Genomic DNA, 26,944 nt, shown 5'->3' with positions numbered 1-26,944 from the left:
AAATATTTTTTTAAATACGTATCGTTAAATTGATACCTCTGTAGCTTTTTTGTTATTAGTAATAACTTCATAAAGTGCAACAAGAGACGATGTTCCTTCCTTGTTCATTAATAAATTTTGTGTTTTACGATTTAGAATAGTCACTAAAAGGCAATCATCTCCTACACTATAATCACAGATTATATTATAAAGTGGGTAAAGATAATCTTATATCTTTGCAGCAAAATGTTCTGGGCGGATTGGATGGACCGACCACTTATAATGACGTCAGTTATGGATGGTACTCATCCAGAGATTCTAGTGGATGTTCTGGGAGGGTATGCTACAGGCCTGGCTTTGGATGCCGCTAACGATAGACTGTATTTTGTGGATGGTACCATTCGAGTGGTGAAGTTGTTTGATAAGAATGTTTATGTGAGTATTGCTGTGGTTTAGAATCTGGTTTTAGTTTCTGACAACTGATTAAACTGTATATTAACTATGTTCTAAACTAAACCCATATAGAACAGAAAAGAAATGACATAGCTTTTTACAAATTTTCAGTAGGATACATTTTTTTCCACGCCTCCCTATACATTTTTTTCCACGCCTCCCATTTGTACATACTAATAAATGACACTTTTCACAGTAGATATTAAAACAGTCCCCCTACTTTCCTTTTCCTAACTCGCTTGTTTATTATACGATTATAATTTATGATACCATTAACGATTATATTCGTTTAGCTGCAAAAAATGTTCAATCATTCATATCTCCATAATCATACAATAACATTAGTCAATATTAATTTTATAATCATAAAATATTTCACACACAGTCATTATTCGAAGAACCATACCACCATCCATACACGATTTCAATCTTCGAGAACACAGTGTACTGGAGCGAGTGGACGACGAAAACTATACAGACGTCAGACAAGATGCACAGTGACAAACGGGCGGTACTTGTTAGCTTGGATGAACCGGTTTTTGGTGAGATTTTCGTTATTTGTTTGATTTTAATTGTGATTTTTTGTGTATATTATAAAAATTAAGACATTTCTTAGCTTAAGACATTTTCTAGTACTCTTCTCAATTGGACAAGTTTTTAGACAACGTTTTCGAAACTCCCACAACAAGGCAAGGTTTTGCTTCGTGTTTAGTATTTTGCGCCCGTGCCGTTCCAAAGCCGGCCCTGGATTTTTGCCCTTAACGTATTTTAAAATCGTTTTTATTATCGCTTTTTTATGATACAAACGTTTTTATTATGGTTTAAATACTAAATTCGCAATCATCTTGACTTAAAATAAAACTTTATTACAGATATGCACATATACCATCCACTACTTACCCCACAAGACGTGCACAACCCGTGCACGCACAATGGATGTTCACACATCTGCATACCGACATCCAACAGCACGTATGCGTGTGCGTGTCCAGAGGGGATGGCGCTGGATGGTCGAGTGTGTGCAGGTAGGTGGGATGTGGGATGTTTTAAGATTTGTATCGAAAGGTATTTTTCAATAAATTTTTAGTTTTTAATTTCGGACGTAGTTTTTCATTCCGAATAAAACTCTATATTATACAACCAAAAGAAAACTCAGAAAAAGATGTTAAAAATACAAATTTGTTTTCAAGTTATGACTACAATAAAATATTACGTACTGTCTGTACCCAAATATGTACCCTTATTCTAAGTTACGATTTGTACCCTAAAGTGTTCTTCGTTTATATTCCTGATTTAGATTTTAATTTTATTCAATTCTTGTATCTTCTAAATGTGTGTTTATCAAATTCTTTTTCTTACCATCTCTTCTTCTATACGTGACTTTTGAACTTAATTAACCTATTTAGTACCTTTGCATTTCTTTTCTTCCAAAATTATACATAATTATAATATTTTCAGCTATACCAGAATACCGTCCACAGTACCTTATAGTAGCTAGCGGGCCTCTATTCACTCGCATACAATACAACATGTTAGGAAACCCGGAGACGCACACCACACATTTCGATATAGCACGGGTACAGGCGATGGCGTATGATAATTTTAGAGGTTTGTGGATTTTTTGTACTTAATAGGGCTTTTATTGACATTAATATGGTAATCTATGTTGAGGAATGGATTTATGTATAATTATAGTATAACTAGCGGTCCGCCCCGGCTTCGCCCGTGGTACATATGAAAAATAGATGTTGGCCGATTCTCAGACTTACCCGATATGCACAGAAAATTTCATGAGAATCGGTCCACCCGTTTCGGAGGAGTATGCAGACTAACATTGTGACACGAGAATTTTATATACAATTATAAGATTTTGTTGTTGAAAATAGAGTATTCGAATTTCTAAGTCTTGCATATTTTACTACGTGTTACTTGTATTACGATAGAAGTACCTAGGCTTTTTCTTATAATAGCTATAAATATTTATTATATTAAATATTGATAATATTTATGGTGCTAAGTAAAAGCCTACTAATATTACTTATATATAATTTCTATTATCTATAGCATTCTTACATAGTAACTATTTAGCAATCTACGATTGTACTAATTTATTTATTTACACCATTTCTTTTAGATACTTTATTCTTATACGATGGTCAGAGGAAATCGATTAACTACATCAATATGAGCGACTTCACGTTGGGAGTGACGCGTCTTTTTGAATATAACGCGTTGGAGAATGTCATCGATATGGGCTATGGTAAAGTATATTACATTTATTAATTTAATACAACAAAAACAGGTTTTCTTGTGGATTTTACTTCATTTTTGTACCTTTTTATTACTTGGTATTGAAAGTATTCATTCAATCCTAAAATATTTAAAGAGTTATCATATATATAACTTAAAATATTTTTATTTTTTGTCTGTAATCTATCAACAAGAAAGTGGTGTATGTTATTACATCGCTTATAACTCAATATAACGACTGAACAGATTTTAATAATTTTTGCTTTGTTAGATACGTCTCCACTACTTCTAAGATAAAAACGATAAAAAATACGAAACAATCAGAAAAAATATATAAAAAACTTTCAGATTACGTATCCGATGCGCTATACATCTTAGACGCGGGTCGTCGCATGATAGACGTTATATCTCTAAGAACGAAGCAAAGGACTTTGATACATCGCTTCAGTGGCCAAGAGATACCTGTCAGCTTCTGTATTGTACCGGAATATGGGTAATTTACTACTTTTCAATAACTTGATTTTTTGTACAATTTTATTAAAAAAAATATCGATTTTGTGTATTAATTGCGATTTTATTATTTTTTTCTTTGCAAGTCTATTTTTTTTCTTTCGTAGAAATAAGAAAGCGACTTAGATTCCATGTTGCTATTTTCAAAATTATATTGATACGTTAGTAAAGACTGTTGAATATTTCATAGCTCGGTAGAAAAAAAATAATTTGGAAAATCCAAAAGTGCACGCCTCATAATTTTTTTTTAATAAATATTTATTATTATTATTTTTGTTTATTTAATAACAATTAAACCACATCGAATCAGACCCTGAAAAATGAAAGGGTTCTATTCCTGAGCATACTCAAGCGTAAGAGAAAAAAAAGACTCGATTAGTAAAGTATTTCGGTCGCTATCGTGTTAACAAGAAAAAGGATCCGCACATACAGACACACGGACGTCCAAGACAGAACTTTTTTAAACTGTTTTTTAACTAGTTTAAATAACAAAAATGACATCAAAAATATCAAGAACGTTAAAAATAGTGTTTTTTCTTAATATGTGTGTGTATGTATTATCTTACAAGTGCAATGTATGATACATAAAGACATTTTAAGTTTGAAAAATCAGATGTTTTGCGCGAAGTGACAGTAGTACCCACCTCAACGCTTCGCATATGAGGCGTGCAATAAAAGTGAAAAGCAGAATTTTGCCAACAAATGAGGTCCATTTTTTTTTCAGGCGATTATTGGTGGCGTTGGTTGAAAGTGAATCTAACAATGAGATTTATATAGACAGCATGGGACTTGATGGACAAGATAAGATGCATATACTCACTAATAATATATTAGGTAAGTATTATATTAAGACTGGTATCCCGTGACCTGAACGTGGTTATACAGGATGTCCCAAACGTGGTGAACTATGGAATTTTTAGTTTTTCATACCTTGATTATATTAAAAATACTTATAAATGTTCTATGACTTTTTTATTCTATCAATCAGCAAAAAACCCTCAAAATCGATCCAGTATTTAATACGAGATTTTAAATTTTGTGCGGGTAGTTTCTCTATTAAGTAATTATTTTTTCAGGGCCAAATATCCGTTTAAGATATTCACCTGAAATGGACATCGTATACATTGCAGATGAAGGCCATGGGATCATCGATTATTTCCACCCTGAAGGTAAGATATAATAAATAAATCATTATTTTTTATAAATCAAATTGAAAACAATAAAAAAGATTTTTTTTTATATCTGAGCACCCTTAGAAAATACCGTGTATAAATAAAAAAAAATCTATAAAATGGTTTGAACTATTTTTAGGCACGGGTAGAACTCATTTCCGCGAAATAACTACTACCATCGCGAATTTAGCCGTTACGGATACGCACGTGTTTTGGACAGACAGACATACACAACGAGTATACTGGGCTGATGTACATAAACATGGACATGTTGTACGTAGAATGGAGTTATGTAAGTATCTTATAAGTAAAAATTATTTAGCAATAAAATTATTGTGATGGATTACTTATTCATAATAAGTTTTTTTTGCTTTGAAAATGGTACAATGTCAATATAAAAGTTACCTGTTTAATATTTACCATGATTTAAAACAAAATATATGAAATAATCTGTATACTATTATAACCATTATTCTGACAACCAATTAGCGCAGTGGTTAATGTTGAATGTCGATTATCGATGTGTTGAATGTAAAAAAAAACAATTTAAGATAAGAAAAAATGCTATTAAAATGTTTTTGCTCACTACCAATTATTGTCTTACAGTGAACATTAAGACCGCCCTTTGTGCATTCTTTTTTAAGTTTTGTTACAGTTTTTGTATTGTTTTGCACTATAAAAACATATTTACAAATTCCCAGCGATATTCCCGAACACGACATTCCTGCACTTACAAGTCACATCCCCACCGCCAGATCTCAAGAACCCGCTAACTAAACACGCGTGTTTCCAAATCCCATCACCGTGCTCCCACATTTGTGTGCAAATCCCACATCCCATACCACAAGACCTCGATATGGGATACAAGTGTATGTGTCCCATCGGCTTGGTATGGGATGGGGAAGCGTGTGTGGGATTGGTAGAATGTAAGCTACATGAAAGTTATTGTTATAAGAGCAATGAGTGCTACTTGATGGGAAAGAAGTGTGATGGGATTAGGGATTGTAGGTACGGGGAGGATGAGGAGAGTTGTCCACGTGAGTTGTTTATTTTTTATTTTTTTAGGTGTTGATGTTTATGTAGTTGTGTGTAATAGGAATATGTGCTTGTGTTATTTAAAAATATTTTTTGTTTTATAATGTCATTTTTGTATAAAAGCATACTCAGTTGAAAACTGATAATATTGATTAAGGTGATTGCTACGATCTGTTCCCAGCCAATATCCCGCTAGATGGCGCTGAATTCTACATTTCTAGTTTATTTGAGTTTTTGCGTAATTGGAATAGTCATCAAACCTAGGAATAGTCATGGCGGTTACTGAATATTATATTTTATTGAAATATGTTATATCATTGCCTTAAAATCCACCCAATTCGGTAAAATTATGCGTTTTAACATCTGTCATTGCATACAGGGTCGTTTACACACACAGACGTATACAAAAATGATAAAGATTTAACTCTAGATGGCGTGAATGTAAAGCGCGTCACACACGGTGAAGATACTACCTATAATATTTTATCTAATCTAGTAATATTGTATATTACAGTATCTTAAGGTATCCGGTATCAGCGTTCTGACCATCATTTTTCTTTTTTCGCTGTAGAACCGCCATCCTGTTACAAATGACCCACAAAGGAGAATGACCACGGGTGGTATCGGTAAAATTTTAGTTGTGCCACGTATTCGTTATATTGTTAATTCCTATTTGTATTTATAATGATCATATGTATCAATATTAAGTCTTAATTAAACCGGATAAATTGAAATAATAGTAAAAGTAAAAGTTTTTCTTTTGAAACATGTATGACTACGTATGGAATCGGTAAAATACTAGTTGTGTCACGTGTTCGTGATATTGTTAATTCCTATTTGTATTTATAATGATCATATTTATCACTATTAAGTTGTAATTATACCGAATAAATAGAAATAAAAGTAAAAGTTTTGTTTAGACACATACCTATATCTATCTCTCTTGCAAACGTCATATGTCATAGTTTCTATTTGAAATGTCAAATGAATGTGTTCGACGCATTGTTCGATGTTATTTTGAAATAATGTTTAAATTACGATTTACTTTTCACATTTGTCTTGTAAATTAAAATATTACCTATGTAATAAATGTAAAACTTAACGTTCATCGTTAGTTTAAACTCGATTAAGTAGTTTTTTGAAGTGTTGAATAAAACTATTGTTTTATTTTTATTGTCGCGAACTGCGGCTTATTTACATAAAAACTTTAATCATATCTAAAAGTACTAACATCAAGCTTTAAATTGAGCTATATTTCATCTTGACACAATAAGTTTGATTGCGATACCAAGTGCCATAGTCACTTGGGCAATCTCCTGTGGTTTTCATTTTTCTGTATGGGTAGACAAAACTTCAAAACGCCACCTGCTACGGTTTATATTATTATGAACGATTAGCTTTCCGCCCGCATTTTCAAAAAAAAACCCGTATAGTTCCCGTTCCCGTGGGGTTTCCGGGATAAAACCTATTCAATGTGTCCAAGTTACGTTCTATATGTGTGCTAAATTTCATTGTAATCGGTTCAGTAGTATTTGCGTGAAACACACACATACACATCCTCACAAACTTTCGCATTAGTAGGAAGTAGGATTGTTATAAAAATAAAAGTTATATTTGTTGGCGTAAACTATTTTATTGTAATTTTGGGAAATAAATAATGTCAAAATTGATTACCTACAATAAAACGCAGTTTTATTTTATTACCTACATTACACTATTGTTTTTTTTTTATCAAAACATGTATTTGAAGTAGCAAATATGATATTATGCTGATCCAAGCATTTTCACTCAAAACTAATATCACTAATGATTTGTAAAAGTAAATTATTTCAATATACATTTCATAACCAACAAGTAAGAATAATTATTCATACAACAACAAATCAAAAACACTATTTACTATGGAAAAAAAACCAGGAAGGTGAAAAACATATTTACGATTTCGATGCACTCGACTTTTAGTAAAATAATAGGTAAAAATATTATTATGGTTTTGATCACAGACATATCTGTGGTTTTGATTTTAGCTACTAGTATCAGAAAGCTGCGTGTTCAATGCACGTCGGGGTCCCACAACTGTGGAGGAAGGAAGGTAGAATACCTCCATCGAATAAGTGAAGTTTCTCGACATACTCGATTTGCCGGCCGGCCTCAATGAAGATTGTCCGAAAGTTGTATATGTGCTCTGTAACGAAAAAATTTCGCTAGCGCGATTCAGAGTGAGGTGTCGTACAATATACCTAATGAAGTTTTTCATCTTTTTATTTTACTGCAAATACAAAATAAAAATTAAACAATGGTAATGTAAATTCTAAACAAACTACTACCAAAATACAATTAGAACAAAAATCATTTGACTGGTTGATTTCACCCAGAGGCCAGAGGCGGCTCGTGACAAAATTGTATGGGTGTTCACTTGAAATAAAACAACGAAAATACAATAGCGTAGCAGGATAATTTATTACAAAAAAAAATGAGCACCACATTTTATAAATGTCTATAACACTAAAAATTACAAAGTACAGGCTATTTCAAAACGAATTCAATGACTAGGTATCAATAATTAGTAAATCACCGAATTTGCATTCGCGAGCGTAGGTATCCATAGTGTTTGTCACTGACGGTCACTGACCTCTATAACTTATAGTTATAGAGGTCAGTGGTGTTTGTTGTGTAAACATGTATGTATTTGAGTAGTTAGTAGCATATTATATTCTGAATTTCTGATCCATGCCTATTCACTCAAAACTAATAACACTAATGATTTGTAACAGTAAATTATTTCAATAGGTAGGTATTTGAACATTTCCCAACAAGACGTAAGAATAATTATTCGTAGGTATACAAGATACAATAACAAATCTAATACACTATTTATTATTTTATTATTTACTAGCGGTCCGCCCCGGCTTCGCCCGTGGTACATGTTTACGTTTTCTCTCCATAAGAAGTAATAGCTAGAGAGCTAGCGCAAAGCTACCTGTATGTATTTGACCAGACCTGGATTTTTGTGTGTTGATTCCCCTATACCTACTACACATGAGATGAGGAGTCACTAAGCCCAGAGTGGTGGACGGGGCGCGCGCTTAGGTAAGACAGGTGGAAATTTTTGGCGAACTTTGAAACCATTTGACCACGTCTGCCATTTTGATATTTGAAAATAGATTATTATTACTATCGGAAAATAACAATGGCAGACCATTATCACGCGGATAACATTCTGGCAGACACTTATGAAAGTGCTGAAAAAAATACAATTTTGAAAGTATTTGACCAGATCTGCCATTCATATATTTTATTTATTAGGGTCTTAAAAACTTATTTTCGAAACGGCAGACATTTTCATTGCGTACAGACTTCAGCAGACAACAAAACTTTACAGACTTCAGCAGTCAACAAGACTTAGCTTCTACATGGTCAGATGTATATATATGTATTACGTTCCCTGACCTTACATCAATGATTTACTTTATTAATGTTTTTATGGTCATTTACATTTAATTTTGAAAACTATGGAATAAAATTTATAAATTTGATGATACAAAACTAAATATACATTTGTAAAGAATCTCAAATATAAAGTTGTGTTGCAAATAACAAATCATCATTTAAATATTTAGTTTATTTCTTTATTTAAGAAACAATTAACAATTACAAAACAACATAAAAAAACACGCATGCATTTATTGAAATGTTCATTCATCATCACTATCGTATGGCGTTGTGTGACTCGTCTTCATAATCCATTGAATCGGATTCTGTAAAAGTAAAACGTAAATTATATAATAAAAGAAATGAGTCATTATAAACTTATTATAGTAAGGCAATGCCTTTGATGTCGCACGATGCCGCGCGCCGCGCCGCCAGTGTAGGTACTTCTGCTGCTACATGAAAATATGCTAGGGTTGCAACAAATGGGAAATAAAACAATTGTGATTATTACTATTATGATGTAATCATTTATTCATATTATGTACATTCAAAACAATTGCTATTATTAAATCTGATGTAATTATTTTTTCATAAATATATAATTATTATTAATTACATAATATATTGCACTGTGAAATATTTACGTATCACTTTATTTTTGATGTTCTTAATTGTCTTTTATAAAATTTAAGTGACGCATTCGCATTGGGATCAACAATCCGATAAGAAAAGAATGGAGACAACATATACATAGCTTTGATTTCAATTCTACAGATACAAAATATACAATCTATCTAAAATGATACAACGGATGTTTCCTGCGTTTTCTCGTCAAAATACCGAAACAACGTAATTATTGTATAGTAGTTGGGCGTGAAAGTAAAAAAACAAATGAAAAGTGTTTTCCATATGATTTTACGCGATTAAGAATAATTTCAACGATACAATTTAGTAACCGAGAATTCAGAGGATTAAAGAAAATACCTGCCTGATCATTTTATCAAACTCTAAAAGAATTATGGTTATTTCGCATCACTCGGTTTATTAGTTTGGTAATAATTATTAAAGGTAGTTACAACCCTAGCCATTGAGTCGAACGGTAGGCAACACAATATCGACTTTGTGCGGGTACATATGGTACATTTCTTCTTGCTGTGAAGCGTAATTATTATTATTAAGATTTTTTAGGCTATTTTGAATCAGCTGTTCTAATTTAATTCTAGAAATTTATTAAAACGTGATTTTTTTAAAAGTATATTATGAGTTTATAAATACCTCAACCAATAGTTATTGTGTCCTATCCTCATTTCTTTATATCTTGGTAGTTAACTAAAGTGTTAAATTTACATAACCTCAACAACAACATTTACACTGCCACTGCACTAAAACTAAACTAACTAGCTCTCTAGCTATAAGAACCATTCTCGTACTTCAAGGGATATAATAAAAAAAGAATTATCGAAATCGGTTCAGCCGTTCTCGAGTTATGCGCTTACCAACACATTTTGCGATTCATTTTTATATATAAGACTAGCGGTCCGCCCCGGCTTCGCCCGTGGTACATGTTTACGTTTTCTCTACATAAGAACCATCCTCGTACTTCAAGGAATATAATAAAAAAAGAATTATCGAAATCGGTTCAGCCGTTCTCGAGTTATGCGCTTACCAACACATTTTGCGATTCATTTATATATATATACTAGCGGTCCGCCCCGGCTTCGCCCGTGGTACATAATATTTACGTTTTCTCTACATAAAAACCATCGTCGTACTTCAAGGAATATAATAAAAAAAGAATGATCGAAATCGGTTCAGCCGTTCTCGAGTTATGCGCTTACCAACACATTTTGCGATTCATTTTTATATATAAGAAGATAAGATTATGTGAAAATAACCAGGAAGGTGAAAAACATATTTACGAAAACATAGTAACATAATATGGCTGTCGCTACAATAATTATATTTCAATTTTATCTTTTTATACCTAGTAGAACTGGCCGACGAATAAAAAAAATCGTATTAGAATAAATACAATAAATTACGGAACAAAAAAAGGATTGTAACTGAATTAGGTATGTTTGTTTCTGGGCGCACCGTTTTCGACGACGCGACGCGCGACGTAAGCGTATAGGTATAGGTACCTACTTTGCTAAAACAAACTAATAAAATTGTGTGTCTGTCTGAAAATTCGGAAAAGCATATTTTGCAAGTTTGTAATTACTTTGATAGTTTACCGATTTATAATAATTGTAATTGTAATTGTATAATATATAATTTGCAATGTGGTGAAATTTCATAAAAATCACGGGCCAATTTTTTGTTTTGAATCCCACCGAAAATATAATTGCGTTATTAGAATAATTAATTACTATACCTACCCACGATCAATTATTACAATATAGTCTCAAATGCATACTAGAGAAATATTGCAATTTGATTCAATTAAAATGCATAGCATACAAAAATAAATTCACAACACAAGAAATTCCGCGCGCAAATCATAGCGCGTGTCAATGAAATCAAGAATGTTTTATATCAAGCCGACGCGGACGACGACGCGACGCCGAACAAAAGTACCTACGACGGACGACCACGCTTCGAGTTGCCAAACAACATGAGTAATAAATTGTTTACAAAAAAAACAAGTTTTCCATTTTTCTGTATGAGTAGACAGAACTTCAAAACGCCACCTGCTACGGTTTATATTATGAACGATTGTTATAAAAATAAAAGTTATATTTGTTGGTGTAAACTATTTTATTGATCAATAATTTTGGAATTTAAAATTGTCAACATTGATTACAATAAAACGCAGTTTTATTTTATTACACTATTGTTTTTTTTTATCAAAACATGTATTTGAAGTACCATATAATATTATGCTGATCCAAGCATTTTCACTCAAAACTCATATCACTAATGATTTGTAAAAGTAAATTATTTCAATATACATTTCATAACCAACAAGCAAGAATAATTATTATTATTCCTACCTACAACAACAAACCTAAAACACTATTTACTATGGGAAAATAACCAGGAAGGTGAAAAACATTATATTACATATTATTTACGATTTCGACGCACTCGACTTTTAGTAAAATATAGTAGGTAAACATAATATTATGGTTTTGATTTTTGCTACTAGTATAAGAAAACTGCGTGTTCAAACTACTTGTTTGTCTGTCTGAAAATTCGGAAGTACTTTGGTAGTTTACCGATTTATAATAATATTGTATATATCGTTGTTTAAAAAATATTCAAACACAATAAAATATGATATACTGATTTATCACTGGTTTCAGTGATGAACTGATGAGTCAATGTTAGCCACTATACTTTCGTCATACGTGTGTATGATTGATGTGATTTGCAACGTGGTGATATTTCAGAAAAATCACGGGTCAAATTGTCCCACCGAAAATATAACTGCGTTATAAGAATAACTATACCTACGATAAATTATACATAATACAATATAGTCTCAAATGCATACTAGTGAAATATTTTATTTGAATCAATAAAATAAAAAAATAAATAAAAAATAATAATAATACAAAAATAAATTCACAACACAAGAAAATCCGCGCGCAAATCATAGCGCGTGACAATGAAATCAAGAACTTTCGAGCCGACGCGGACGACGAAGGAGCCTAACAAAAGTACCTACAATCATAGGCGGCTCGTGACAAAATTGTATGGCCGTGTTCACTTGAAATAAAACAACGAAAATAGGTACCTACAATAGCGTTAGCAGTACAAAAAAAATGAGCACCACATTATAAATGTCTATTTATACACTAAAAATTATAGAGTATTTCAAAACGAATTCAATTATTATTTAGCAATAATTTGAAAATCCCCGAATTTGCATTCGTGATCGTATTCTAGTGTTTGTCTACACTAAAGCCGCGTATAAACTAAGCGCGGCAAACCATCGAACATAGGCGCGCGCGGCGGCCGCGCACTATGTAGACGGGATCGCCGCGCGCGGCGACGCGAACATTGCCGCGCTCGAACGTGCCGCGGGGCGATCCGCTCACTGTCGGTTTTTGAGACCGCATCAAAGGAGCTTCAGGCGTTCGCTCGCGCGCCGTGTGGACGGTTTGTAGTTTTGGTGATTCGGCTCGCGCGGCGTCTACGTAAAAATGGACAACGAAAAGTGCCGTTTACTAATACAATTGTATGGCGCTAATGAATTTTTGTGGAACAGCAAATCCTCCCAATACCACAATAAATCGCTGAGGTATGATGTGTGGGTAGAAATCAGTAAGAAAATGGATATACCTATTCCTGACTTGAAAAAGAAAATGACTACACTTTTGGCGTCCTACAGAAGAGATGTTCGTGATGGATCGCCTGCCGCGCGCGGCAACTACGTTCAACTTAAAATATATCTACATATTGGCTCGCGCAGCAAATGAACGTCAACTCTGGTCGAACATTGGCTCGCGCGGCTGCCGCGCTTAATTTATACGCACCTTTATATTATAAAGAGGAAAACTTTGTTTGTTTGTTTGATTGTAATGAATAGGCTCATAAACTACTGGACATTTTACCAATGTTTGCAAGTTTGTGATTACTTTGATAGTTTACCGATTTATAATAATTGTATACTTATATCATTGTTTAAAAATATTCAAACACAATATGATATAGGTACTGATTTATCACTGGTTTCAGTGATGAACTGATGAGTCAATGTTAGCCACAATACTAATCACTTTCGTCATACATGTGTATGAACTATGATTGATGTGATTTGCAATGTGGTGAAATTTCATAAAAATCACGGGCCAATTTTTTGTTTTGAATCCCACCGAAAATACATATATTACTAACTAGAGGTCCGCCCCGGCTTCGCCGGTACATTAGGGTGATGAACCTTTTTAATAAATAAATAAATATTTCGCAATAAAAGGTAGCCTATGTCCTTTCTCGGGTATCAAAATATCTCCATACCAAATTTCATGCAAATTGGTTCAGTAGTTTAGGCGTGATTGAGTAACAGACAGACAGACAGACAGAGTTACTTTCGCATTTATAATATTAGTATGGATTGCGTTATTAGAATAATTAATTACTATACCCACGATCAATTATTACAATTTACAATATAGTCTCAAATGCATACTAGAGAAACATTGCAATTTGAATCAATTAAAATGCATAGCATACAAAAATAAATTCACAACACAAGAAATTCCGCGCGCAAATCATAGCGCGTGTCAATGAAATCAAGAATGTAATTTTATATCAAGCCGACGAGCGACGACGCCGAACTAAAGTACCTACAGTACCATTTACCTTCAGTGTACAATACAGTTTACAGACCTACGACGGACGAACAATAATGAGTAATAAATAAAAAAAAACATAGTTTCTAAGGTCATTAGTTTTATTTTATTTTATTGTTATTTTCTTTGAACGATTGGAAATGAAATTACTCAATTTTTACACAGAACTTTGATTTATTAGAATTATGCTCATTATGCATAAGATAACGAACGCGAATGCACGACATCTAGCGCGTCAATGTCTAAACATCGCCTTTCGTTTAGACATTGACGCGCTAGATCTGTAATAAGTATATAGTCTATGCGCTAGATGTCGTGCTTTATGTCGTGTTTCGCTTGGCAAAAGTCACGCACACTACTGTAGAAGTGTCAAATTTTTCCGGTATTTTACTGTTGTTTTTCTAAGTAAATATTGTAAATTATTGATTAAAAAGGTCGAACGCGCACACATTTCATTATAGAGAAGTGATAAAATGATTAGTTTTAAAGAAATAGTGTCTGTGTTAAGTGTTTAGAGGTAATCAAAAATGTATGGAGGGACGGTCGGTTTTTAATCTTGTATAGAATTTTATTAGAAAAAAATGCATTTCATTTTCATTATTAAGGTTTTTATAGTTATTCCGTGTTGAGAAACGTACAATTTTTAATTTCTAGCCCACATCACTCAAAGTTCCGATTGTGGTTACGGACAGAAGATGTGTAACAATATTTGTATTGGAAAAAATGATATTTGCAAAGATAATGTAGCTACAGGTAATGTTGTTTAAATTATTTTTGACTAAATAAGAGATTAATAATGTGTTTTGAAAGAAAAAAAAAACTACCTAATTAATGCCTGCCATGCCCATTACATGTAAGAAAAAATAATGTATTATTGAGATATGTATTGTAGTATAGCATGTTACGTGGTCTCTCTCCAAAAAATCACTCATATAATATGATTGTTTGGGGTTTTGACCGTGTATTAATTTTAACGTATTAATATATTGCTGAAAAAGTATTAAGTACTAGATTTCCGCCCGCGGCTTAGCCCGCGTTAGGTCAAAGGAAAACCCGCATAGTTCCCCTTCCCGTGGGATTTCCGGGATAAAACCTATCCTATGTGTTAATCCAAGTTACCCTCTATATGTGTGCTAAATTTCATTGTAATCGGTTCAGTAGTTTTTACGTGAAAGAGTAACAAACATCCATACATCCATACATCCTTACAAACTTTCGCCTTTATACTAGTATTAAGATTAAGTATTGCTATTTATTTAATTTATTATATTAAACAAATTTCAGTAACATGCAGTCCAATGGAAGTGCAATGTGTGAACACGTCTATATGTATAGATAAATCGTCTGTATGTAATGGTCTGTCTGATTGTCCCGAAGGCACCGACGAAACGCCCGCCGCTTGTAGCACTATACAATGTTTGGATACTGAGTTTACGTGAGTTATTTAGTATTTATACTATTTTCGTATTTGTTTATTTCTTGGTTCGTTTGATGATTCTTGTTGTATTTGACATATTTCTTGTTTATTGATACGTGTCACTTCTTAATTGTTATTTGTTACTTGATACTTGTTACATGTTAATACTTGTTACTGGTTACCTGTAACTTGTTACTTGTCACATGTCACTTGTCACCTGCTACTGGTTACTTGTCTGTCTTGTTGACAGTTAACTACTTATTTATAACTAGCTGCTCCGCGCGGTTTCACCCCCGTGGCTCCACCCCTGTTGGTCGTAGCGTGATGATATATAGCCTATAACCTTCCTCGATAAATGGGCTATCTAACACCGAAATAATTTTTCAAATCGGACCAGTAGTTCCCGAGATTAGCGCGTTCAAACAAACAAACAAACTCTTCAGCTTTATAATATTAGTATAGATTTTATATCCGCTACCTGCAATCAACAATACCAGTCCCTATTATTTTTATTACTTGTTTGCTAATCTGGGCTTATATATTTTTTAATTACATTAAATAACAAATATGACTTTATATACAGTTGTACATCGAGCCCTTGTATTCCGATCTCTTGGAAATGCGACGGATTTGATGACTGTGCTGATGGGTCGGATGAAATTAATTGCAGTAAGTTATTAATACCATAGACAAATATATTAATACTCATATTTTACAAAATATCAGAATTATGTTGACCAAGTCATTTTGGTGAAAATATAAAAAATCAGTTTTTTTTAAATTCCAAATATGAACATGTTGATAAGATATTCCGCTATCCCATGCCTAAATTCAAGTACCTATTTTAGTGGATTTAAAGTGAAATGAGTCTACTTGTGTCTGTATCAGTTTCTGTTTGTCTGTTACACTACTGCTTACGGCTTAACCAATATCGATGAAATACGAAATACCATTGAAAATAAGGCAATTTTATCCTAATATTTTTTTTTGAACTTTTATCTGCTCCTCTCCTAGTCAACGACTGATTCCAGATTACATTTATTGAAAAAAAAATGTGGTGTGGTTTTATGAAACCACGGTAAAAGCGAAACTTTTTTTCACACTATACACATTTAACTAAAAATTTTTCGAATAATATTCCATTAAGGCGATTATCACACTGCCACGCACCACGCTGCATGTTGCGTGACTGCGTGTTTAACGTTACTTGTAAGTATCTCCGTTTGTATAGAAAACACGCACAGTCCAACACTGAAAATGCAACCACGCGCGTTCATGCGGATCACGCGCATACACGCGGAGAAACATGCATCCCCGCGCGTAGGTGCGGGGCGAGACGCAAGGTATGGCACACCGAATCCCGCAGTGCCGCGCGTCGTGATGCTCAGTATTGTACGACCACCACAGAGAACGGCGAATAAATGAGAGCCGCCGTGCGTGAATCTACAAACGCACCTACGCGCGTGAGTGCGCAAAAAACCCGCACGATGATGCAGATCTGCACTCCCGCAGGAACGCGCGTAGGTGCTTCGACATGCAACATGCAGCGTGATGCGGGGTAGTGTGAGGATCGCCTAAGGGTATAAAAATCGCTTTATCAATCTTAATTTTATACTTGGAAAATTGGAATGATAATGGGAAATAATAAAATTAGACGTCCTCTAACTAATATTTTTATTCAACTCTGTATCTTATAGAGTACGACTTACATAATACATACTTACTTAACAATTATTTAGATAATATACACATATAAAAAAACTGAAAAGTGAAAACAATAATTTATTATCGTTGAGTCATTTTGATCCGTTTTTTCAATTATTTTCAATCATTCTATTATCATTCCATCTTCATTATGAGTTTCACAGTTTATAAATGTAACCAATATTTTATGGTACTTAACTAAAATACGTGAACAGTGATTTACATTCGATTTTTTCAATGTATCTAGTAAAAACCGCATCGATCGTTGAACCATATTTCGTGGTGGGTACATTTTTATCATTTATCATTTCAAGATTAAATACTTCTCTCAAGTATTCAATGAGTGGAGCAGATTCTTCTTTCTTGAAATCTGTATTAAAATCACCAGACAAAATAACAGGCATTCGTGAATACATTTCTCGAGAACGGAAGATTTGAGCTGATGACGTAGCAAATGGAGCTAGATGAAAACATAGAAAATCCATTACATCATCTATTTTTTATTTACTTTAATATATTATATTGACGCAATCACGAGTTTTCTGTTTTCATCAAGTTGACAAATAGCTGCACAAAAATCTCCCACAGCTGATTCGGAAGCAGTTGCTTGACTTACACTCATGTTATTGATGTATGCTTGCATTACTGAAGGAACCCTCAATGAATTATCATTGTTTTTTAGTATAGCTACTCCACCATATCGAGAAGTACTATGTTTCTGCCTACTCACACAATGAAAATTGGGAATATTTATTTGCTCATTATTTTTCAAATTAGTTTCACATAAAACAAGAGTATTGATTGATTTTGTCAGACTTGCAGAAATATCTTTCGAATGAGCTCGTAAGCTTTGGACATTGAATGATATCATCGAAAAACCCCGTCGACTCATAATGAAATTCGAGATTTCATCGGTGATAGTAATCAGTGGATTCAACGAAAGTCGCTCTAATTCTATTCTCAAGTCTTGTGTTTGTTTAGTAACTCGACAACCAGTGTGATAAATTTTTTGTTGTTATCTTCTGACACGATGTAAAGACCGTTTAAACCAGTCACGCGGCTAAGAGCTACGTAAACTAAATCTTGAGCATGATTTTTTTCGTAATGATAAACAACTTCACTGTACGTTCCTCCTTGTGCTTTATGAATCGTTGATGCATTGTAAGCTGATAATGGAAAATGTTTTCGTTTTATTACAGTACTAGCTTTCCGCCCGCGGCTTCGCCCGCGCAGTCTAAGAAAAACCCGCATAGTTCCCGTTCCCGTGGGATTTTCGGGATAAAAACTATCCTTTGTCCCGGGGTAAAAAGTAGCCTATGTCCTTTCTCGGGTATCAAAATATCTCTATACCAAATTTCATGCAAATTGGTTCAGTAGTTAGGCGTGATTGAGTAACAGACAGACAGACAGAGTTACTTTCGCATTTATACTATTATAGTATGGATTACGCTGACGACCGTTGATTGGTGATGAAGTTGATAATGACAAGATTGGCACGGAGGATCTATTAATATTTAATTCCTCGATGAGCAAATTTTCGTCGGATTTTTTTCCCCACATTCTTGTCCGGAAACAGTTACCATACTCTAATTAATTTAGTATCGTCAAATTCAAGATGTATCAATTTCCCTACACTACCGTTAGCGATTCCGTCTTAACTTGAAAAAATAATCGAATTCCTGATGGACACATTTGTTTAGCTTCGTCTTCAGTGAACATTCTTGATTCGATAATATTTGTTTCCTCTAAACTTAACTGTGATCCACTACCAATTTTTGTTAAAATAGACGAAAACACTCGATCTTCTTGACGCATTACTTCATGTAAAATGTACTTCGATGGCTCCAAGTAAATGCATGCTCGCCACAAAAAGATCTTCATTGAATCCTGAAACAAAAATCATTATGTTAGTATTTTACATATTAATGCTATACTCTAAATCAAAACAGTACCTGAGTCTGGATTGTTCTAAAATTCAATAAATGGATTTGCATCATGTTGTATAAGCGGCAAAATTTCAAGGTCTTCCTCATTTTCATCAGGGTGACATAATTTTCTGTATGCTTCAATAATTTTGTCAATATCTAAATTTGCTTCGAACTCTTCACGACGAGCTAAAATCAGTTGTTCGTTTTCTTCATAAATTTGATTGAATCGCATTTCAGCCAAAATGTCCCTTTCTTTATTACGAAATGGAATGTATAAAGTAACCATTTCATGTTTGTAGTCTAACATTTGATTTGCCATATCGTAATGTCTATAGCGTACGATCCTTGGAGTTTTCCGTCAGTAATATATGTACTTTATTACTTTGTTGATTAATGTTTTCTTCTGGTGCTAACTCTTCTTCAATGTCTACTTCATCTTCTGAATTCGAATTTTCGTCTGTAAGTGCAGGTTCCGACGGGTTTTGTCCAGATTTGACTGTCTACCAAGCAACAAACTGAATCAACGAAATATCTTCTAATTCTACAGGTCGATTTTCGTATTTTTCGAAACAATTTTCTTTCCAAATATTGGTATCGTTATCAGAAAGTCTTTCTAATTCTTTCTGTTTTTCGAATACGATGACGTTCCTGAGGCCACATCGTAGGTGTGAATTCAACCTTAAGCGTTGATTTAGACATTGGTTCTCTAAGAAGAAACCATGCTGCTTCTTGGCTGGACATTTCTATTCCAAAAGATCCAGTAGTTCCCGCTGAAGATTACTAGTGCCTCGATTCGATTTGTTTACATACTCCGCAACGTATGCAGCACAGGAATTCTCATCTATAATGTATTGGATATCCATGTTCGACTGCAAATGGTGAAATATAAATGGATTAAAGAAGTTATGCCATTTTTCATTAGGATGCCGTTTAACGAAAACCATTGGTCTTGAAATTCCAGCAGATAGAATTTTATGATAGTCCTCATCTGATGAAATGTTATTTTTATTATAAAAATCATCAATATCATCGTAGTTATTGTTTTCGAGATTTTGGTGTATTGTTTTATATCTTTTCTTATACTCATCATAAACATATCTTTCATCATCAGTAGATTTAGCCAAAGGCTTGAGTAGTATCGTTGACCTACTAGGCATGAAAGGAGCGTTGAATCTGCATTTTCGTTGATTCCGATCATTTTTATAACATGTAAAAGTGTGATGGTGTGTGACTAGATTAATATTTCCTGACGCTTCAGTGCTCGATACTGAAATTAAATCATCAATAAGCTGAATAGTAGAATTCATGTCTGCTCCAAACGAATCTTTAGGCGCCTCATTCAGCCAAAGTAAAATATGAGCATGAGGACTCCCTCCGTGTTGAAATTCAATCCTCTTGAAATAATGTTGAACATAATGCTTACCGAATGGGCTAATGGTTTTATGTTGGAGAATTTTCATCATGACATTGACGAGTTTATTGAAATAAATAGCGCATGTTTCAGCATCTTCATTTATTAATTCTTCCTTGACTTTATAATGCAGCTTCCATCCACTCATCATCAAAAATACTGTTGGCTTACCAAGTTGCCGGATCATTGCAAAGAGGTCTTTCTTTCCACTTTGCCAATATTGTACTGAATTCGTGAGATTAGGCTTAGGTGGATACTCAAATCCATTGTGCACAGCCAAATTCGGTATTTTTCCAGCAGTTAACGAGGTTTTACAGGTCGCACACACAAGAATGTCTTGCAACGAGTCAGTTGGGCATATTTGTTCTAAGATTGCATTGCACGATAAACGAATTGATTTCAAATCATTTTTGAACCATACTCTATCACAAACAGGGCACACAAAACCAAATGGATTATCCTCAAATAAGGTTTTAAAAAGATTATGAGCTCCGTTATGTCTCATATAAAATGTATAGATCGATGAAGGATTTTCTTCTGCGTGGGTTCTTCGTGTTTTCAATCTTCGTCGGTACCGACGAAAGCGTGCGCCCGTAGGAGTAGAGGTGTTTGCATTGCCAGTTGTATCTTCAGGAGCCTGCGGCGAAGATTCATGGTTAAAAAATTGTTGAGGATGATCGGATGAGTTTTGAAATTCCTCTGGATTAACAATTAATTCTCGACTTGTACTTGTATCTCGACTTGTACTTGTATTGCTGTCACTAGTGCCTCGGTTAAAATTGGCACCTGATTTTAGCCGCTTGCATTTTTGACGATACCTGCGGCATCGTTCCGCATTTAGTTGCTTTTTATGTAAAAGTTTTGCTGTAACAATATTTTCAGATGCAGGCTCACCACTTTGAACGGTACTAGTACTGGGCATGGCATCTGTTAAATAAAATTAAATATATTGAATGGATCGAACATAAATAAAAAAATAATTAATTTAATATTCATACAAAATAAGGTAAATAATAAATTCAAGTACTCAAAATTGAAATAAATCCATAAACAACAAAGCATGCACAGCAAAAAGTTCTAACAATTTTAATAAATTCAATATAAAAACTTCGTTAACTCACCAAGACCTTTTTTCCTTTTTCTATAAGCACGTGCTCTTTCAGCGTTCTGTTTTTTACGGCGTAAATTTAATTCATCGTCATTCATTTTTTTTGCACTATTCTTTGCTTTTTTTCCTCGTTGATCAGTTTTTTGGACTCACTAGCTGTGTCGTCATTTACCAAAAGCAAATAAAAGTTTCACTTTAATAAAAAATGTTGTGTGGTTTTATGAAACCACGGTAAAAGTGAAACTAAGGCACAAAATTATCGTATTTGTACGATAATTATCGTACGGTTCGACCGTCACGCCAACGTCACGCGACATGCGCTACACAGACCAAAAAGTTTGAGACGATGTAATAAAAGTTTCACTTTAATAACAACATTTACATTAAACACTGACAAAAATTAAACACAAATAATATAGCGTGGAGCACTGGCACAAATGAGTAATAGTCTATACACTACACGGTCAGCTGCTGCAAACTCATAGAGGAATAATGTATAGCTGAGATATAACAAACTATAGGCGCCGCTACATTGACCATGCATCTCTGAACAACGATCCATGCATTGACCTTAGCTCATTAGCTGCACTGACAACTGACAAGCGCCAAAAGAGCTTTCACTTTATAGATGGACCGTAAATAAGACGCTTTATACCAGTGTTACCAACCTGAAGCGAACTGATTATCGTACCAGGGGCGTAAAATAAAATTATCGTATTTTAAGCGTATATGGATCGAAATTATCGTACTTTTTAGAATAAAGTCAATTATAAATAAATAAATCATATAAATTGTAATATTGATATGTATGCAAGTTCTCTTTCTAGTTAATCTTTGTTTAACTACCGCTGTCAAATCAACGGGACACTGAAACCTAAGTGTGCGTCCACACTGAATGCGCGGTGGCGGCGGCCTAGGCGGGCGCGACGAGCGGGCGCTCGCGGTGGCCACACCGACGCGCGAGCTCAAGTAGCGGTTCGACGTTTTTCGGGTGTTGCAAACTTTGGACGATTTGCTATTTTTACTGGACAGTCCGATTTTGAGATGAGATCATTATAGAAGTTGTACACGAAATAAATAAAACAGAGAAATAACGGGTGAATCTTATATGAAGAATTGAGATTATACCCTACAAAATTACTGTGGTGTATATAATATGTGTTTTAGATTGAATCGCACTTATAAATAAAGAAGTTTCACTTCAACAATTAAGTATTTACCGCTATTTTACGAAAAACAATAAAGGATATAATATAAGAAGTCGAGCGACAAGACCGAACTGGTTTGATACCCCCGCCGTCCGCGCATTGGGTCGCTTGCTGACTAGGCCCGTAGTGTGGCCAGAACGCGCGGATAGGAGAGTTTGAAATCTACGCGCGCTGGCTCGCTCATTACCGTCGCACTAGGCTTCCGCCATAGTCATTTCAATGTGGACACAAAGGCGCGTTTCATACGTTTGATATTTCGCGCCCGCCGTCGCAACCGCGCTAGGCTCGCAGTGTGGACCTGCACTAACGTTAAAAGGGTGACTTATAATAATATAAATTCACGAATTTTGCATGATAGAAATTATTATCATCGTATTTGTACGATAATAATTATCGTTTATAAATTATACCTTAGAATAATTATACCAACTCGGCAGCCGACCGTCACGCGTTTCACTTTAAAAAAAATATTTTTTGAACTTGATAATAATTAATTGTTTGTGTTTTATTATGTATTTACAGAGACAAAAAAATGTGAAGAAGGATATTTCCAATGTGGTGACTTGTCGTGTATACCGCTAAACAAACGGTGCGATGGCCATTCTGATTGTTTCGATGAAATGGATGAAGACAACTGTCAATTACCGGAAATTATTGAAACGGTATTCAAAATTATTAAATTGTTTATGAGATTTAATAAAAGTATGAGATTTAGTAAAATTGTGAACGCAAAGAAGCGTCAGTAGGTATTTTTCCTTCTTTTTCTAGTAGTATAGGAATATTTTGTATTATTCTTTACTACAGCAACTATGTATTATAATTTCAGAGAACGGTTATCTGCCATTCATGGGAGTTTAGATGTGAGCACAACTCCAGTATTTGTTTGCCGTTAACGGCTCGGTAAGCATTTAATTTAGCTTCTTCTGATTTTGTATTTTTTCTTAGGGTTAGTTATTACAAAAAATACGATATTTTAGGTGTAACAAGAAGGTAGATTGCCCCGGGGGCACAGATGAAGCAGGTTGCGATTTTCATTGCGCCCCAAACGGCTTGTACCCTTGTGCCCAAGAACTGAAGTGTGTTACTAAAAACCAGCTATGTAACGGACGGAAAGACTGTACCGATGGCTCCGATGAAACTATCGAAGCTTGTATTAAAGGTAAGAATTATTAAGTTGCGATTTGTACCCTAAACGGTTTGTACCCTAGTTTACTCAAGTACTTAAATGTTGTTACGGTAATAATGTAGAAAGTACGATTCAGTAATCATGTGTAGATCAACTAGCTAAGATACATATTCTAATTTTATAATCATTCTTAGACCAATGTTCCAGACCAAAGAAATCCCATTTTTTAAATATATTTTACTCTACTCAAGAAGAAAAAATAGGCAATATAAAAGAATGTGTTCAAAATTTTTTTTCAACACTTCTCCGTATATCAATAAAAAAAAATGAATTGCAGCAAACAAAACACTAGTATACGACAAAATAGACGTCATCCCGCAAACATGTAACCACGGGTACACGTGTAATGACGGGACATGTGTTGAGTGGCGGCAGGTGTGCGACCACGTGACTAACTGTCGCGATGGGACTGATGAAAAGGGACTGTGCTGTAAGTTTTTAAGTATTTATCAGGTTTAACTTAAGTTTTTCACTTTTATACGTTTGTAAGTTAATTTGTTAATTTCAGTATTTCGGTATTTTTTTAGACATACTAAAAATAACTTAGGGCACATATTGCCACACGTACCCAAAGTTTTCCACTGTACCCTACGTAAATCTTATCCCCATTTAGAGTCACATCGTTTACAAAATCATTATTTATAGCCACACCCTGCAACACTTCATGTCCCAACTTCTGTCACCGCACCCCACGCGGGCCACAATGCGTGTGCCCGCTCGGGTACAAGCCACGTGGTGACACGTGTGATGACGTGGACGAGTGTGTGAATGACGTGTGTTCACATGTGTGTCACAATATACCTGGGTCGTTTGTGTGCTCGTGCTACGGGGGATATGCTTTGGGGTGAGTTTGTTTTGCATGCAGACACGTATTTTTCGCATTATGGTAATATGGAAACATTTTTATATAGCGCAAGCCGCAATCTGACAGTGAATTAAAGTTATTGTGGAAACTAGAGAACGGAACAATTTCCTTTTTTTATTATTCCATTAAACTTATTAATAAATGAATACCCCCAAATATAAAAAACAACGTATAGTTTACGAAATGTTCAATATTTATTGACTGAAGCTTATATTCGTTGAGCTCAAATTGATGAGCTTAATTGTTTCTTATCGATATATCAACGTCATTTTATCATTTTCTTTTCAATATATTTATCTAACTATAGATCTGACCATCGATCGTGCAAGGCTATACGCGGAGATGCCACAGTACTGTACACTAAAGGGGCTGATATTTGGTCAGTGTTCGCGCACCACCATTATTTGGAATATTCGTATAGTAGAAGAATTGATGATCTGGATTATGATTTTTGGTAAATATTATTGCATTAACGTAATTTTCATTGTGTTTATTTCATCACTTGCTAATAAAATCCATGATATACATGCTAATACAACGCAGTTGAAAGATAAGCTAAACAGGTAAACAAAACATAGCATGTATGTATGAAACTGGCCGCTACCATTTTATTATTTGAAACCAGGATTACGGATTACTTGGGAGGATTACTCGTAATTACTCAGGATTAGGTACTCGCTAGTTGGAAGACAAACTAAGCGTTCCGTACTATAGCGAACCAAATAAAATATGTTTTTTTCTAATATTTTCCAGGAAAAATAAATTGTACATAACAGTAAGCAGTTCGGGAGAACTTATAGAAGTGAATCGTAACCAGAAGTCCTATTCCATAACTGCTATAAGTAACATTGGAAAACCTACTAAGGTATTTTGATTATCCAATTGGAATTCTACAAATATTTTAACGAAATCAACTTTTTGTTACCAAGTGAAGATTTTAACATCGGAAAAATTGATTGTGTTAATTGCATATGTTTATGAAACAACAAAAAAGATAGGTACATATAATATTTCTTTTTTATTTTTCAGGTTTCCGTAGACTGGATAACAGGGAATGTATATTTCGTAGATGCTAAGATAGCAGCAAGTTATGTAAGAGTGTGCAACTATGCGAAGAAAGTTTGCGCTCGGTTGCAGAAACTACCGTCAAATGCTGAGGTGTTTATCAAGTCAATTTGTATTATCTACTTAATGAAATTTTCACTGTAGTAGATTAGGTGCAGATAGCATTAAATATCCAGAAGTTAAATTGGTTAAAAGTATTCTATAAAAGGAGAAGGTTTTCAATGAGACTGTTCGTTTTGAGTTTGTTACCTCGGAACTTTCAAAAGGAGGACCGATTTTTATGCTTTTTCTTTTATTTGTAAGCTACCTAATGTTTTCCAGTTGGTCCTATTAAGCTTTGTTCTTTGATCGTTTGAAATCAGTTTAGTTTTTCTACACCAATATTATAAAGAGGAAAACTTTGTTTGTTTGATTGTAATGAATAGGCTCATAAACTACTGGACCGATTTTAATGAAATTTGGCACAGATAATCTTTAGACCCTGAGAAAGAACATAGGCTACCTTTTATTGCGAAATATGTACCACGGGCGAAGCCGGGGCGGACCGCTAGTTTGTTATAAAATAATAATATAATTTTATAAAAAATATTTTTCCATTAGGTATCATCACTCGTAGTAGACCCGACCAACCGCCGAATGTTCTACTGTATAGTGGAATCACATGAGAGCTACATACGATCAGCTTCTCTCACTGGTAGAGATATATCTGATATAGGTACTGTAGCTAATTGTACTGGATTAGCAGTTGATGGGTTTAAACGGATGGTGTATGTAATGGATAGCCATACAGGCTTGTGGAGGATCAGTTATGATGGGAATAATAGGTAAGTTTTACTGGGAGTGGTTTACATTGCATACTTAATAGGAGAGACTTCTGTAGATCTAGATAGCATCGAAATGTAACTACCCCATAGGCAAAACTAT

The 26,944-nt window shown here is 34.1% G+C and overlaps 1 protein-coding gene and 1 pseudogene across 2 annotated transcripts in view; one reads left to right on the top strand and one right to left on the bottom strand.

Annotated features, from left to right (window-relative positions):
- LOC149897617 (vitellogenin receptor Yl-like) overlaps nucleotides 1-26,944 on the top strand; it is a 34,393-nt gene that overhangs the window by 4,482 nt on the left and 2,967 nt on the right. The window contains exons 9-30 of the mRNA XM_090116246.1: nucleotides 222-414; nucleotides 818-974; nucleotides 1,305-1,457; nucleotides 1,891-2,040; nucleotides 2,567-2,692; nucleotides 3,031-3,175; nucleotides 3,917-4,026; nucleotides 4,269-4,361; nucleotides 4,504-4,656; nucleotides 5,066-5,401; nucleotides 14,783-14,881; nucleotides 15,413-15,563; nucleotides 16,129-16,214; nucleotides 23,427-23,566; nucleotides 23,731-23,804; nucleotides 23,882-24,063; nucleotides 24,368-24,520; nucleotides 24,736-24,934; nucleotides 25,263-25,409; nucleotides 25,709-25,820; nucleotides 25,985-26,113; nucleotides 26,621-26,844. Of these exons, the coding sequence (XP_089972372.1) occupies nucleotides 222-414; nucleotides 818-974; nucleotides 1,305-1,457; nucleotides 1,891-2,040; nucleotides 2,567-2,692; nucleotides 3,031-3,175; nucleotides 3,917-4,026; nucleotides 4,269-4,361; nucleotides 4,504-4,656; nucleotides 5,066-5,401; nucleotides 14,783-14,881; nucleotides 15,413-15,563; nucleotides 16,129-16,214; nucleotides 23,427-23,566; nucleotides 23,731-23,804; nucleotides 23,882-24,063; nucleotides 24,368-24,520; nucleotides 24,736-24,934; nucleotides 25,263-25,409; nucleotides 25,709-25,820; nucleotides 25,985-26,113; nucleotides 26,621-26,844 (3,312 nt within the window). The remainder of the gene's footprint in view (nucleotides 1-221; nucleotides 415-817; nucleotides 975-1,304; nucleotides 1,458-1,890; nucleotides 2,041-2,566; nucleotides 2,693-3,030; nucleotides 3,176-3,916; nucleotides 4,027-4,268; nucleotides 4,362-4,503; nucleotides 4,657-5,065; nucleotides 5,402-14,782; nucleotides 14,882-15,412; nucleotides 15,564-16,128; nucleotides 16,215-23,426; nucleotides 23,567-23,730; nucleotides 23,805-23,881; nucleotides 24,064-24,367; nucleotides 24,521-24,735; nucleotides 24,935-25,262; nucleotides 25,410-25,708; nucleotides 25,821-25,984; nucleotides 26,114-26,620; nucleotides 26,845-26,944) is intronic.
- On the bottom strand, nucleotides 18,279-22,170 carry LOC149897618 (uncharacterized; annotated as a pseudogene). Its single transcript, XR_016458193.1, has 4 exons — nucleotides 21,710-22,170; nucleotides 19,694-21,515; nucleotides 19,202-19,536; nucleotides 18,279-19,136 (listed from the first exon to the last, which is right to left on the bottom strand). The product of XR_016458193.1 is annotated as an uncharacterized LOC149897618 (transcript).

Source organism: Colias eurytheme, chromosome 25, assembly GCF_061535395.1.
Source record: "Colias eurytheme isolate Ceu_HAF_F1 chromosome 25, ilColEury1 Martin Lab GWU primary, whole genome shotgun sequence".
Lineage (NCBI taxonomy): Eukaryota > Metazoa > Arthropoda > Insecta > Lepidoptera > Pieridae > Colias > Colias eurytheme.
This window is presented reverse-complemented; position numbering and strand designations above follow the sequence as displayed.